The 15,293-nt window shown below is 44.1% G+C and overlaps 1 protein-coding gene across 1 annotated transcript in view; it reads left to right on the top strand.

The window, feature by feature from the left end:
• The window catches only part of GTF3C1 (general transcription factor IIIC subunit 1), a 232,364-nt gene that overhangs the window by 179,226 nt on the left and 37,845 nt on the right, over positions 1-15,293 (top strand). The window contains 1 exon segment of the mRNA XM_088466729.1: positions 569-631. Within this exon segment, the coding sequence (XP_088322855.1) occupies positions 569-631 (63 nt within the window).

Raw genomic sequence — 15,293 nt, 5'->3', positions numbered from 1 at the left:
GGCCTGGAAGGGTATTAACTTTGAGCAGTTTTATTCATTCCTCATGTGTTTTCTCATATTTGTCCCCCTACAGTATCTGAAAAATAGATTTACCAGTAAGATTTATCAGTAAGTACAAAAAGTCCCATTACTGAATGTGGTACTTGAACCCCTCATATACTTTTGCCACTATACATGTTGTGATTGCTGGTCTATAGTTACCTGGCAGTTTTTATTTTATTTTTTTCATTTTTGGATATTGGTTGCACGTTTTACATTTCGCAGATTCTTATATACAATAGTAGCTGGCAGAGGGTCTTGAAAAATATGACAAGATTGGAACAGAGGAAGGTGGACGTAATCCATCTTTAAGGAGGTGCTTTAGTGTATAGGTACTTGTTCATAAATGAAATGTAAGAAATCACATTATCTTTGTACAGTATCTTTGCTCAAATGGCAAATGTTTGTTTTTGTTTTTACAGGGTACAGACTTGAACTTTAAAACAATTTTTTAATATTAAAATTATGTTGTAGGACTGCAAGCTCACACTTCTCGAATTGTATTGCTGACACAATTTTTATTTATCAGGTTTCGAGTTTTAGCTGTTGGAGATGATTTAAACCAAGACACAAGATTTGAAATTATCGACAGGTATTGCATTTTGGATCTTTATTTGTGTTTTGCATATTTTTATTGTAAAATGTATTCACTTTGTTAACAGAATAGAACATCATTAGTTCATTGTTTAACTTGAGAGACTGTGGTATGTTAGATAAATCAGATTCAAAATTCCAGTCCACCTTTTAACAGAGAAATGTTGTGGTTGGGAAGTGAATGGGGCACATATGAATGGAGTATTGCGTCATTTTCAAATAAACAAGGTTGTTGTGTAGCATGTTCGTTTGCAAATTTCAGAGCATTTTTGTTTGTCAACATTGCACATTTTCTTGTGCACCTTTACGGGATGTTCGGTTAAACGTGTGATGATGGTGTCTAGATTTGCCAACGCTCCATTCGTTTTTCTGTCACTTTCCAGCCGTCACCACTAGTAGAATTGCTTCCTAAGTATGAGAGATGTGCGCAGACAGACCCTGTGTTTTTGTTTTGCAAAAACCACCCCAAGTGTTTTGGTTTTGGATCTGCATTTCTTTAAAAATTTATAAAACTTGCTAAAATCCTATAATAATAATATATAATTTGGGCCTATTTTTGCTCCTACAGTATATTTAACTTCAAAAAAAATTAATTTCCAGTCAATTTTGACCACCTCAAAGCTCACAATATTGTTTTGGCCAAAGGAGCAGCGAGCTGACTGGCTAAATTAAGTGACAAAGCAGCAGCACAGACACATGGCAGTTTAAAAAAATAATACAGCACATCTAGGAAACATAGTGGCACTGCAGTAGCAGACAGGATGGCAGTATAATATAAACTATACGATGCTAAAGAATGTTTACATTAATCAAGCACTAGATCTGAAGTCAGCACAGGTAAATGGAGTTTGTGTTATTAGTGTAAGCCAGGTAAAGGATTGTAACTATAAAGAAAATTAAACTGAAGATATGGAAAACACTATTACAAAACAAGAATCCAAAATCACAATGAGATTGACTGACTGATTAGAATAATTTAATTGTAAAAAAAAAAAAGTTAGGAGATATGGGAAAAGTACATAAGAACTAAGAGCAGTTTTGTTCATCTATCTTTCACTCTTCTTTATCTCAGTGGGACCTAACCTGTTTCTTTGAGCAGTTTTGTTAATTCCGGGATGGGTCCCGGATGCCGACCCTGGCATCCTGACTGGGTTAGAATAACAACACTTGTCAGTTGGTATGCTAACCCTCTCTCTATCCTAACCCTCCCTCCCCGGCCGGTGCCTGATCCTAACCCCCCCTAGTGCCTAAAACTGACCTAACCGTCCCCCCTTAGAGCGTAACTCTAACTGTCCCCATATTGCCTAACCCTCCCCGCTAATCCTGCTACTTAACTTCAGGAATCAGGTAGTCGAGATGCTGGCACTGGGATACTGTGTGCCGGAATCCCCGCAGTCAGGTTATTGACCGCATCCCGTTCTTTCCTCCTGTGTTTTCTCACCTATTATTAATTATTATTATTTGATGATGATATTCTGTATCTGCAGAGAAGCAGCATTAAACGGGGCCTATATGCCTGGATGAGAACCTAGTGATGGATGGCATCACAAGATAAAAAAGAAAATGAACGCCCCAGTAAAGTACAGTAATATACAGTACATTGCCTGTCAAACACACAATCTTGGCAAAGCCCATAATGAAAATTGGTTCACGATGGAATTGTCCTGGAAAAAGACATGCACAGTTTAACAAACCAAGCACTTCAGCGACAGAGACTTTTGTGGCTGAGGTGCTTGGTTTGCTTGGGCCCCCACAAAACAAGCTACCAATTGGCTTAAGGTGGCTAACAGTGTTGTTAATCATGTCTACAGTTGGAATATGTCATGATCATCCTCACCCTTATCAGAGTTGTTAATATTATCATCACACAATATTCGCCCATCCCCACTGGAATCCTGCATTACAGAAGTCTCTGTACTTTGTTGTAATTGGTGGCTAAGGTCTTCCTCATAGAGGGGCACATGTATTGAGCTCTGGAAAGTGATAAACTGCCAACAATCAGCTCATAACTGTTATTTTTCAAACACAGCCTTATCACTTTCCAGAGCAAGTCTGTAGTTCATTTTTATGAACATCAGTTTTTCCACATTTTTGGATCTAATGATAGCATAGCTGTCATGGCTTCAGTTATCTGCTGTGCAACTGGATGGCAGCTTTTACACTTGCGTCCTCTTGCAAATTATTGTTTTACAATCAATTGTTGTTTAAAACTACTTGTCTTGGTCCCCTTCTGTGATGAAGATTCATCCCAAGCAGCAGCAGCCCTAGCACGCAAGGATTCTTCTTGGGAATCTTGGATAGGGGAGGAGTCACACTTTGCAAATGGGATGCAGGACTACCTCCGATCATTGAGGAAGTTGATTATGAAGATATTGGCGGTTGAAATTGCTTGTACTGGGATCTATCCATGATGCTGGTAGCTGATGCTGTACTCTTATTATTTTATAGGATTTTTCCGATTTTGCTAAATAACTTGCATGAACTCGCTGCAAATGACATAGCAAGGAGGCAGTGCCTAGATAGTTAACATTATTACCTCTACTCACTTTGGCCTCACAAATGGTACAGATGGCTTGACAAATGTCAGGATTTGGATAAAGTTCCACACAGAAGTGGCTTATTTCGGTTTATGCCCAGGCATTGCAATGGCCTTCTTCTGAGCTGCTGCCTGACTTTGACACAAACATCCTTCTCCTTCTGATTTTTATAAACTTCTTGTCCAACACATTTATCATCAACATCTTCATTGACGTCAAATACACAAATATCCCCCTCATCCTGTTGAACTTCCACAGTAGCATCTTCAATTTCTATGTCACCACCATTACCTTTACTGCTACTTATCCTTATATTGCAGAGGGTGCAGAAATGGTGAAAGGAGGCTTCTCTATAATTACAGTTTCTGAAATGTCAGACTCACACATAGCAATCGTGGACACCCTAAGGGATCTGTGAAGTTTGTGAACACAGGCCCTGATTCAGAGCTGGACGTTTTTTCAGAGCACTCGCTCTGAATCAGGGCGTGTTTTTTTTATTTTCAGCCTCCTGGCCGCTCGCTATGCTGTGGGTGACCACCCACAGCTTTTACGAGCAACCAGGTGATGGTCGCGACCATCGGGCTTGTGAAGAGACCCTTGTGGTAGGGTCTCGTCCATCGCAAGCCCCAGTGGGCTTCCTGCTCTAATAGAGCAGGAAGTCCACCTACTGACATCACTAGTGATGTCAGTAGGGCCGCCCACAAACGGAAGGCGTTCCCTCGGTAATGCCTCCATTTGTAGAGCCACCCCCCCTGCCCGCCTCCAAAACGGGGCGAGCTGTCAATCACAATCGACAGCCGCCCCGTTTTGGTGCGAGACCCGTAGCGACGGAGCGCCCGTTGCTTGCCGGGTCTCGCGCCGGAGGCGGCGCATGCGCAGGGGGCAAACATCGACCCGCTTGCAAGCGCATAGTGCTTGCGAGCGGGTCTAAATCAGCCCCACAGTTTGTTCTTCAGCCTTAGTGTTCTTTTTGTGCCCTGATTTGCCTATTTTAAATGTGACCCCTCTAGACTCAGTGCTAGAAGGTGTTGCATGCGAGGTTACAGAAGATGCCTGACTGTGTTTGGCCTAGGCTTCTGCAATAAGCCTTCTAGTGCATAAAAAACAGAAGTAGCAGGACCACCACTTGGAAGGCCATGGCCTAAGCCTTTCTTTTCCGCTGTGTGTGGTGTATAGAGTTTTTCAACTTTTTATGTTTTTCGACAGTAAATTTTACCTTTTATTAGAAGGGATGTTTTCATTAACACTGTGAAATATTATTTAGATTTCAGGTGCCTTTTTTTTAAACCTTCAGAGTCTTGTGTATTGTTCACTTTGAAACAAACTTTGTCACGATCTGTCATTGTGATTGAGCACTGAAAACTTGCCATTTGCAGGCATTCTGTTTAATGAGGATTTGTTTTAAGTACATATATTACATGTAAGATTAATAAGCAAAATAATATTTTGTCTTTATATGTTTTTGTTATTGATTGCATGTGTCAAAATGACTACTACATTTTATACTAAATGAAAACATTTTTCAAAATGAAGCTTACTTGGACCACATTAACAACAAACTATGAGATATGGAAAGGAGGGACTGTTACCTTATACCATGCAGTTTTATTAAAATAATTGTTTTTTTTTTTTATATACACCAGACAATAAATGTATTTTTTTAGATATATATATATATATATATATATATATATATATATATATATATATATATATATATATATATATATACTTGAGAAGTATTTCGGGGTGCAGATGATTTTGAGATGACCACCATACACAGTCGCTTACACTGGAAGGAAAATGGACTGCAATATATTTTTTGTACCAATTTATTTTTTGTTACACAAACACTGGCAATTATTTTCATGCACTAGGACACAGGTTCTCAATTTCGGTCCTCAGGACCCCAAGCAGTGCATGTTTTACAGGTCTTCTCACAGAATCACAAGTGAAATAATTATCTCTACCTCTGGATCTTTTAAAATGTGTCTGTAAGTAATGACTGCACCTGTGTGGGGTCCTGAGGACTGACTTTGAGAACCACTGCACTAGGAGTAACAGGTATCCGTTGTGAGTATTATTTTGTCGTGTAGATGATGGGGGGGGGATACCGCCGCACACACCGTCGCTTACACTGGAAGGAATGCACACAAAGTAATTTATTTGTTTCTCCTTCATCCACTAGGGGACACTGGAGTCTCAGTACAGTGGGGTATAGATGTGGAATAACCGGGAGCTGGCACTTTAATACATTTGCATAGTAGCTAGCTCCTCCCCCTCTATACCCCCCTACAGGTCAGTCTTAATTTTGTGCCAAGGGAGCTGGCACTAAACAAGAGCCCTCTGCTAAAATAAATATCCTCGATCAGCAAGAGGATCAGAAAGGCAGCTCACTGCCCCTGCCTGTCTGCTTCGTTGGAGCTTCTGGGGAGACCCCACTGCAGCTGCTTGCGGCGTGTGCTAGGGTCTTCAGCTACAGAGACCACTGTCTCTGGGGGGTACCCAGACACGCTGCCTGCGGTGCTCGTCGAGGTCCCCCATTAGTTCAGCCTGCCGCCGGCAGCATTACGGTTAGTGGCTCCTGGCACCCTGAGTAGCAGGGTGGCCAGGAGAAATGAAAGGCGGGCATTAGCAGCATCAGTAAGCAGCACTGATAGGCGCCAGAACGGAGGGGGCGGAGCCTAATTCGCAGTTCTGCTCCTGCCTCCCAGTGCTCCCAGAAGGAGGCTGGTGGCCATTTTGGAAAAACGCAGGCTGCTGACAACGCTGTGGAGAGACTGACCTGTCTGCCCAGATTTGTGACTGCACAGTGGGGTTAGACTGTGTTACACAGGGATTTACAGCACATTATAGTGTGTAACACACCGCTGGTCACTGCATCAGCGCTGGTTGGGCTGGGTTAAAAGCATCATCTCCCTATATGCCCTTAATCTCTTCTTTCTAAACAGTCTCTCTGTGTGTCTCACTACCCTTTCTCTGTGTGTGAACAATGAATTGATAACATGACTTCAAAGGGGTCTAAGGCTGCACAAAAAACTTTCTCCTGTGAAAATTGTACAGAGAAGTTTATACAGGGACTATCATCTTATTTTCTGTTGTGTGAGAAGTATGCTTCAGATTAGGGGTGAGCGGATTCTGTTCTACCCAGTTCCGTTCGGGTTTAAAAACCGAATCTTATTGGGTATCAGCTGTCACGAGTTTTGGATAGCCAATAAGATTCGGTTTTTAAAACCGAACGGAACCGAGTAGAACCGAATCCGCTCACCCCTACTTCAGATACACAGACTGCAGCATCCCCACAGCAACCTACTTGGGCTGATCAATTTACATCAGTCATGTCACACCTGTCTGCAGAGCTGGAAGCTTCTAGCAGAGAGAGGTTGCAAAATCTCAGACGTCTGCCTTCTCTGAACCAGATTGGGCGCGTTCTTTAGCCAGGTCTGTAGAAGGGCTTACAAAGGTTCTGTCAGCCCAGGTCCCTCCCGTGGCATCGTCTCTAGTGTCCCTCCTAGGAGACTGATACTGAATCCCCTTATGTGGGACGATCCGAAAGAGGACGAGATGCCTGATCCAGAGGAGGGGGAGGTACAGGAGCCAACAGAGGAACAGGCGCCAGAGGAAGCGGAGCCTGTATCTCAGGGTGTAGAGGTGCTGATTGCAGCAATACGCCAGGTGTTACATGTTGATTATATGGACCCTGTGGATGTTAGGCCGTCTATCTTTAATAAGAAGCAAAGACTAGCAGCATTCCTTTCCAGAGTCTGAGGAATTGGACGAGATCCTTACCTCAGTGTGGAAACACCCAGATAAAAAGTTTTAGATCTCACGTAAACTTTTATCCTACTATTCTTTTCCTGCAGAGAGCAGGAAATCATGCTCGCCTTCACAATTTCAAAGAGGTTTGGATCAAGTCTTGCCAGGACGCATGGGTCCGGGACATCATTATTCAGGGGTTGAAGTTGGATTTTTAGATCCAATCTCCTCCATGTTTTTTCACAACCGGTTTGCCAGCAGCAACTGACAAACGGGTTGTAACACAGGAAGCAATAGAAAAGCTACTATCTTCTCGAGTAATAGTGCATGTTCCTATCCATCAGCAGGGTCAAGGCTTTTATTCCAGCTTGTTTGTAGTTCCCAAGCCGGACTGTTCAGTGAGACCCACTCTGAACTTGAAACATCTTAATCCTTATTTGCGGACCTTCAAGTTCAAAATGGAGTCCCTGCAGTCTGTCATTGCAGGTCTCGAGAGGGACGAGTTTCTCGTATCCTTGGACATAAAGGATGCCTATCTCCACATTCCCATTCGGCCTCCTCATCAGGCGTTCCTTCGGTTCGTAGTGCAGAACTCTCATTTTCAATTTCAGGGCTTACCTTTTGGTCTTTCATCAGCACCAAGAGTGTTCACGACGGTCATGGCTTTAATGATGGCCCTCCTTCGGATTCAGGAGGTTACTATTGTCCCCTACTTGGACGATCTACTTCTCAAGGCTCCGTCAGTCACTCAATTACTGCAGGACATCCGGATAACACAGTGTCTTCTATTACAACACGGGTGGATCCTGAATTACCAAAAATCTAATCTACAGCCTACTCAGCGTCTACCTTTCCTAGGGATGATTTTGGACACTGTGGAGCAGAACTTGTTTCTTCCGCAGGAAAAGGTCACCTCCATCCAACACATGGTTGATTGATACTGCGTCATCGCAGGGGAGGTTCCATGCCCGTCCATTCCAACTGGACCTCCTCTCTGTGGTCAGGTTCCCTCCTTTTTCTTCAGCAGCGAGTTCAACTGTCACCCAGGACTCGAACATCTCTCCTTTGGTGGCTGAATTCCTCTCACCTACTGGCAGGCAAGCGGTTTGCAATGTGGGAATGGATTCTCCTCACCACAGACACCAGTCTGAGAGAATGGAGGGCAGTGACTCGGGGAAGACACTTTCAGGGCCGCTGGACTCGACTGGAGGCGGTACTGTCCATAAACATTCTGGAGTTAAGAGCCTTGTTCTATGCTCTTCAGGTGGCACAGCCTCTGTTGAAGGGCCATGCAATCAGAGTGCAGTCCGACAATGCCATGGCTGTGGCGTACATAAACAAACAAGGCAGCACCTAGAGTCAGTCCGCCATGAGGGAGGTAAGCCGCATTCTTCTCTGGGCAGAGGAATTTGCGGTAGCAATATCAGCAATTTTCATCCATGGGGTAGAAAATTGGGAGGCCGACTACCTCATTTGACAAGACATTCATCTGGGAGGATGGAAGCTCAAACCACAGGTGTTTCAACAACTGATTCATCGTTGGGTCTCCCTCAGGTAGATTTCATGGCGTCGAGGTTGAGCCATCAACTGCCACTTTACTGCTCACGGACAAGAGACCCACAGGCGGCGGTTCTTACATCTCCTTGGCGGTTTTAGTTTGTTTACCTGTTCCCTCCACTCCGACTTCTTCCTCGTCTGCTTCAGAGAATCAAACGAGAAAGGGTAAAGGTACTGTCGGTGTTTTCAGACTGGCGTGGTATTCCAACCTATGTCTTCTGCTGATAGATGACCCGTGGCCTCTTCCTCTGCACAAAGATCTACTGCAACAGGGTCCGTTTATCTATCAGGACTTAAGGCAGCTTCATTTGACGGCGTGGCTGTTGAAAGGGCTATCTTAAGAAGAAAAGGTATCCCTTCAAGGGTGATTCCTACTATGCTGAGGGCTAGAAAGGAAGTTACGTCAAAGCACTATCATCGTATATGGAAGGCGTATTTATCTTTGTGTGAAACGCAGGAGTTCGCCACCATCAGAATTCAAGATAGTAAGGCTTCTTCTTTTTCTACAGGCTGGTATGTCAGCAGGCCTTCGTCTGGGATCTTTGAAGGTTCAAGTATCGGCTCTGTTGATTTTCTTTCAGAAGAGACTAGCATTATTGCCGGATGTCCAGACAATTTTACAAGGGGTTATCAGGTTACAACCTCCGTTTGTACCTCCAACGGCCCCATGGGATTTGGATTTGGTCCTCGCCTTTCTCCAGTCTTCCCTATTTGAACCTTTACAGCAGCGGTTTTCAACCGGTGTGCCGCGGCACACTAGTGTGCCGTGGGCAGTTGTGAAGTGTACTGCGGTGGCTGTCAGAACCGCCAGGCACATTATACATTAATGTATGGTCCGGGCTGCCGCTGAGCTCCTCTGGGAGGCTCAGGCGTGCTCGGGCCGTCACCTCCCTAGACACAGTGGCGTGACATCACAGGTTGCCTCCAGAAAGCCCGCGCTCCTGCGCAAGTGAACGAGCCGGCGCTTCCTGCCCACGCCTTTAACAGAGCCATCGCTTCTGCCCGCCCCGCGCCAGTGACTGAGCCGGCGCTTCCTTCCCGCCCCGTGACAGTGACCAAGCCAGCGCTTCCAGCCCGCCCTGTGCCAGTGACCGAGCCAGCGCTTCCAGCCCCCGGGGGCAGGGTGAGCCAATCTACTTTTTTTTTTAGTTGGGGAGCAATGTGTTTTTTGTTATTTTTTTCCTCTGTGGGGGCCAATGTGATTGTTTTATTTCTACAGGGGGCCAATGTGATTGCTTTATTTCTGTGGGTGTCCAACGTGATTGCTTTATTTCTGTGGGTGTCCAACGTGATTGCTTTATTTCTGTGGGTGTCCAACGTGATTGCTTTATTTCTGTGGGTGTCCAACGTGATTGGTCCACTGCAGAAATAAAGCAATCACATTGGCCCCCACAGAAATAAAGCAATCACATTGGCCCCCTGCAGAAATAAAGCAATGTGATTGCTTTATTTTTATTTTTGTGGGGGCCCAAAAATGTGACTATTTTACTCCTGCGGTTGCCAATATAGTGTGTTTTATTCCTGCGGGGGCAAATGTAGTGTGTTTTTTCATAGGTCGCGCACACCAAATCGCCAGACGGTGTGCCTTGGCAATTTTAAAATCTTGTGTAGTGTCCCTTGATTTATAAAAGGTTGAAAATCACTGCTTTACAGACTGTGGAATTAACATTTTTATCTTGGAAAGTGGTTCTCCTTTTGGCACTCGCCTCTCCTAGGCGTGTGTCGGACCTAGGGGCGCTTTCTTGTCGTCCGCCTTACCTCATTTTTCATGAGGATAGGGCTGAGCTCCGTACGCAGTTATCTTTTTTTTTTTTTACCTAAGGTAGTGTCTGCGTTTCACATCAACCAACCGATTGTGGTTCTGGTATTTAAAGACGATTCTTCGGCATTCAGATCCCTAGACGTTGTCTGGGCTCTTCAGATCTATGTTAATAGGACTGCATCCCTCCGGAAGTCTGATGTGTTGTTTGTTCGATATGATATGGCGCGTCCTGGCTGGCCGGCTTCAAAGAAACTATTTCAAGATGGATTCGTCTGACAATCAGACAGGCCTATCTGGCTGCATCAAAACAACCTCCTACTTCAATCACAGCGCATTCAACGCACTCGGTGGGTCCTTCGTGGGCGGCTGCCCGCGGTGTTTCCCTAACTTAGCTTTGTCGGGCGGCCACTTGGTCAGGTCGACATACTTTTGCAAAGTTTTACAGTTTTGACATGTTTGCGGCATCTGCTTCACAGTATGGCCCTGCTGTTTTGCAGGGTTCTCAGCGCTCTCCCACCCGGGATGGGAGCTCTGGGACGTCCCCACTGAACTGAGACTCCAGTGTCCCCTAGTGGATGAAGGAGAAAACAGGATTTTGGTACTTTCAGTTAAATCCCTTTCTCCGATTCCACAGGGGACACAGGACGCCTACCCGGCACTGTTCCACCTGCATATGTTATTGTTCTTCCAGGTTTGGACAGTCGTTTACTTCAAGGTCTGCTTGATTTGTTAGCATATTTGCTTGTTTGTTCATGTATGTGTTCTAGCTTCTCTTCTCCTCTATAATTCTATTTCCAGCTCTCCTCGGGCACAGTTTTTTAAGACTGACCTGTAGGGCGTTATAGAGGGGGAGGAGCTAGCTACTATTCAAATTTATTAAAGTGCCAGCTTCCGGTTATCCCACATTTATATCCCACTGTACTGAGACTCCAGTGTCCCCTGTGGAATCGGAGAAAGGGATTTATCGGTAAGTACCAAAATCCTGTTTTTGCATACACAAACACTGGCAATTGTTTTCATGCACTATGAGGAACAAGTCTCCTTTGTGAGAAATATTTTGGAGTGCAGATATTGGGGGGGTTACCACCACACACACAACTGTAATATACGCTGCGTCACTTGTCTGAACACACACTTCTTGAAATACACAATATAATTTTTAAATTAAATTTGAAAAGCACTTACTCCAGCTATTACTTTAAAATAACTATTTGCACTCTACCTATTCCTCATAGTTCTAATGGCACCCTTATGGCATGCAAATGGCGTTTTTCTTTTTATAAACACACTGCTCCAGCCCACAGTCCCACACCCGCTCCCTCCACTCTTCTGTGTGAAATGACTCCCGATCACGAGGGAGGGACTTTTACATGCAGTTTAAAACATGCAAGATCTGACACCGGGAAGCTGACGATTTGGAATCCAAACCTGGTGGCATGACCAGAGCCGGAACTCTGAATCACTTGGATCCCCTTAGTTCGGGTGTGTTATGTTTCCATGGAAACGGAACCGCCCATCTCTACTAAGTATACACAGAAATATGTAGCACATTGGCGAACTGATCAATCTATAAACTAATAAAAGGTAAGGTGATAGGTTAAGGCAAAGTTGGACATTCGTTTTTCAAGTCTTTCATTATGGGACTTTATTACAGTTCGGAAACAGCCTCTTAATATCCTTGACAGTGAGCACATGCAGTAATTAGTAGTGGCCTGAGCAATCCAAATATGTAGCGATTACATGCTAGCAAGCAGTGTCAATTCTTCAGGGTTTTCAGTCTGTATTTTCAGGTACAATATTACTGTGTTCATTCACTGTACCTGAAAGACCTGAGGTGGAATTCAGTTAGCCGTGATAAAGCAATAACTAGCACGTTACGTCATCGCACATTAATTTCGCTTATTGCATCTATATGCGCTCCTAATCCAATTGCAAAAGTCGCATTCGCTCGACAATTCCTGTTTGTTTTACAGGGGATAGCTGTAGGTGAAAATGGGGAAATCTGCCTGTAAGGCATATAGGATAACAGTATAGAAGTGTATTAGTGGCCCTAATAAAAGTTTTTGGGGTTCTTAAATTGTGTCAAATGGCTGTTATATGCATTTTTCTAAAATAGTCAAATAATGTTAAAAAGCAAGTGTGTTTTGGCAAAATAAATGTTCTACTTCAATTTGGGGTGCTTAAAAATGCCTTAGAGTATATATGTGTTATATAAATACCTATTAATTTTTTTTTTTTTTAAACCTACAATATAAGCCTCTAACTCCCACCTGCAATAAAACACTTGTCCCCTTCATACAGCATCCCCATATCCCACATCAGTTAACCCATTTTCCTGCATTTTGCAAATTTTCACCCCAAAAATGTCCTTGCTGGCCAAATTAAGCTAATTAAAAATTATTTTTAACTAATTAGTCATTAAGGAGGGGTGTCTCAATGGTCCTGAACCAAGGACCTCATTCAGAGTCTCTCGCAAGATGCGATCGCTCGCTGGCAAAAAGGGGCCGGATATTGTAATGAAGTGCTCGCACTGCGTCTCGAAAGGATGCCCAGTATGTTCTAGCGAGCTACGGTAAAGTGCGTTCACAAGTGTATAAAGACACCCCCTTGCCACTCGCAACAGACGTCATTTCCGGGAAATGAAGGATTAATCGGGACCATCGAGAGCCATCGGAGCTGCTCGCAGCCCTTGGGGTTGCCTTAGCCTGCCACAAGCACTGCGATCAGTGCTGGCTGAAATACATTCAGGTGATGTGTACCATGACGCTGTTTTGTAAATTATGCACGCCCTTTAAATGGCGTTTTGGTGGCCTGACACGCCTACGTTTGCACATTCACTCCCACGTTCACAAGCACCTTTCCCTGTTACCACCCACACGGCACTATCTGTCACTCAAAGCAACGACCTGAAAGTGGCTTGAGAGCCACCAAAATCAGAACGAATGACTTGTGCACGCGCACTGCGAATTATACACATTCGCAGATGTGCGAATATCGCTCCCAGCGAGCGAGCGTGCCCTAGCGAGAAACTCTGAATGAGGTCCCAAGCCCAGACATTTTGTACCTTTTAAAATAGGGATTTTCCACAACTTATTACCTACTCAGGAGGTGGTGAAAACTAATTTGTGATAAATGCTATGGAGAATTTGCACTCGCGAAAAACGTGCTAATAGGATTGCTCTGCAAGTATTAAGTCGCAAAAAATCAGCTTGTTGCAGCTAATTGAATTCCCCCTTAGGTTGAAACTTATAGTTACTGAGCGGTTTAAGGGGATGGTGTATGTAGAAGATGCAACATAAAAACTATTTTGAGACGTGCCATCTTTATTACTAGTATACTTTTAAAATACATTTTTGGTTTAAGGATTAAAGGAATAGTTAGAATTTTACTACCAAAAAAGGAGAGATGTTGAAATTATCAGTGAATGAACACACAATGCTAGCAAATGAACAACCAAGTACAGTAAATAAATAATATAGCTTACATCAATAAAACAGTCAGTAGATCTAATCTAAGATTGTTTGAACATTTTCAGGTTTAACACAGTAATCTTTAAATTTAATGCATTCATTGGGAGTGTTCACTGGCTCATTCGCCCTACCTTAATCTGTAGGGAACTGAATTTATAGGATGTGGGGAAACTTCCTTTATACTTTGGTGTCAGAATATAACTTTTAGCAGGTTTACTTGCCTACTTTTGAAAACTAGTTTCAGGGAGATTCTAAGGCTGCTGAGGGGGCGTTGCCAGTTCCACGAAAAGGGCATTTCTATCTCCACATATGGGCATATCTATTGCCACTCAGAGGGTTGTCTTGCAGTGAAAGCGTGGTGGACTATAGGGACAGTAGTAAGGGTCCCAAGGGTGCACCAGTGTCAGGATCTACATCATTGGAGAAAGTTTTCCACTAGAGGACTTGATGGCAATAATATATCAGGCAAGGGAGCCAATACTTATATTAGACATAGAAGCAGTGAAAAGGAGTAATATGAAAACAGTCAAGGAACCAGTGTTAATATGCAAAGACAAAAATGGGATATAACATTTTGCGGTCAACATTGTACAGTATGTAATGACTGGAAGGAATTACAGTGAAATGCAGGGTGAGCAACTGTCTCCCATTGCAAATTACTATAGATAAATTCTGCACCAAAATGTCTCTAATACAATTATAAGCACTGAATCTACTTCCAGAGTCCCACTCTCTACTTACATTTATTTTTACTGAGGTGGTGGGATAGTGCATTGTGTTTGTAGCCACTTGGTCTTCTTGGACTTGGGCCGGCTGCTGGGCAGGAGGAGAGGACGCTGCCGCTTCCAGTCACTGCCATCAGACAAACTCCACTCCGAGGAAGGGAGAAGGCAGTGACTGTGAGACTGCACCCTGGGTGAGGCGCAGAGACTGCATGCTGGGTTAGCCCACCGGGTATGGAGGAGAGGACGCTGCCACTTCCAGTCACTGCAATCAGGCATACTCTGCTTCGCGGAAAGCAGTGACTGTGAGTCTGCATGCTGGGGGAGGCCGCCAGGGAGGAGGAGAGGACACTGCCGCCTCCAGTGCATCAGGCATTAACTAGACTGCATGCTGGGGCTGGGCAGCCACCGCTACCCACAACCCCGCTGTGGCTGCGCCATGACGTCCGCGAGTCCAGGCACAACCAATTAGCGCATGCGCATTGCGGAGTTTTGCATCAGCACAGTGGGGAAAATCGGGGGATCCTCTATACTTTCCGGGGTAGTGGGAGTTCCCAGCTTACAGCGAGAGACTCCCACGGAATGCGAGAGGGTAGGCAACTATGGTTTAGGTGAATAAAATTACTGTGCGATATTAATTATGCAGTCTGAAGAATTATGAAACAAAAACTTTTAGTTGTTTTGTGTTCAGTGCTCTTTTGTAGTTATGAGTTTAAGAGGATATGGGGAATGATCTACAGGTAGTACGAAATTTTGTGTCCCGTTTCTGCAGTGAGTAATCACTGCTTGGTCCTTGAGTCTATATTTTTCCATAGGAGCTGTGCTTTGAGGTGAATATTTCTCCTTTCAACTTCAT

The sequence above is a fragment of the Taudactylus pleione genome, unplaced genomic scaffold (genome assembly GCF_031769625.1).
Source record: "Taudactylus pleione unplaced genomic scaffold, aTauple2 ptg000066l, whole genome shotgun sequence".
NCBI classification, from domain to species: domain Eukaryota; kingdom Metazoa; phylum Chordata; class Amphibia; order Anura; family Myobatrachidae; genus Taudactylus; species Taudactylus pleione.
This window is presented reverse-complemented; position numbering and strand designations above follow the sequence as displayed.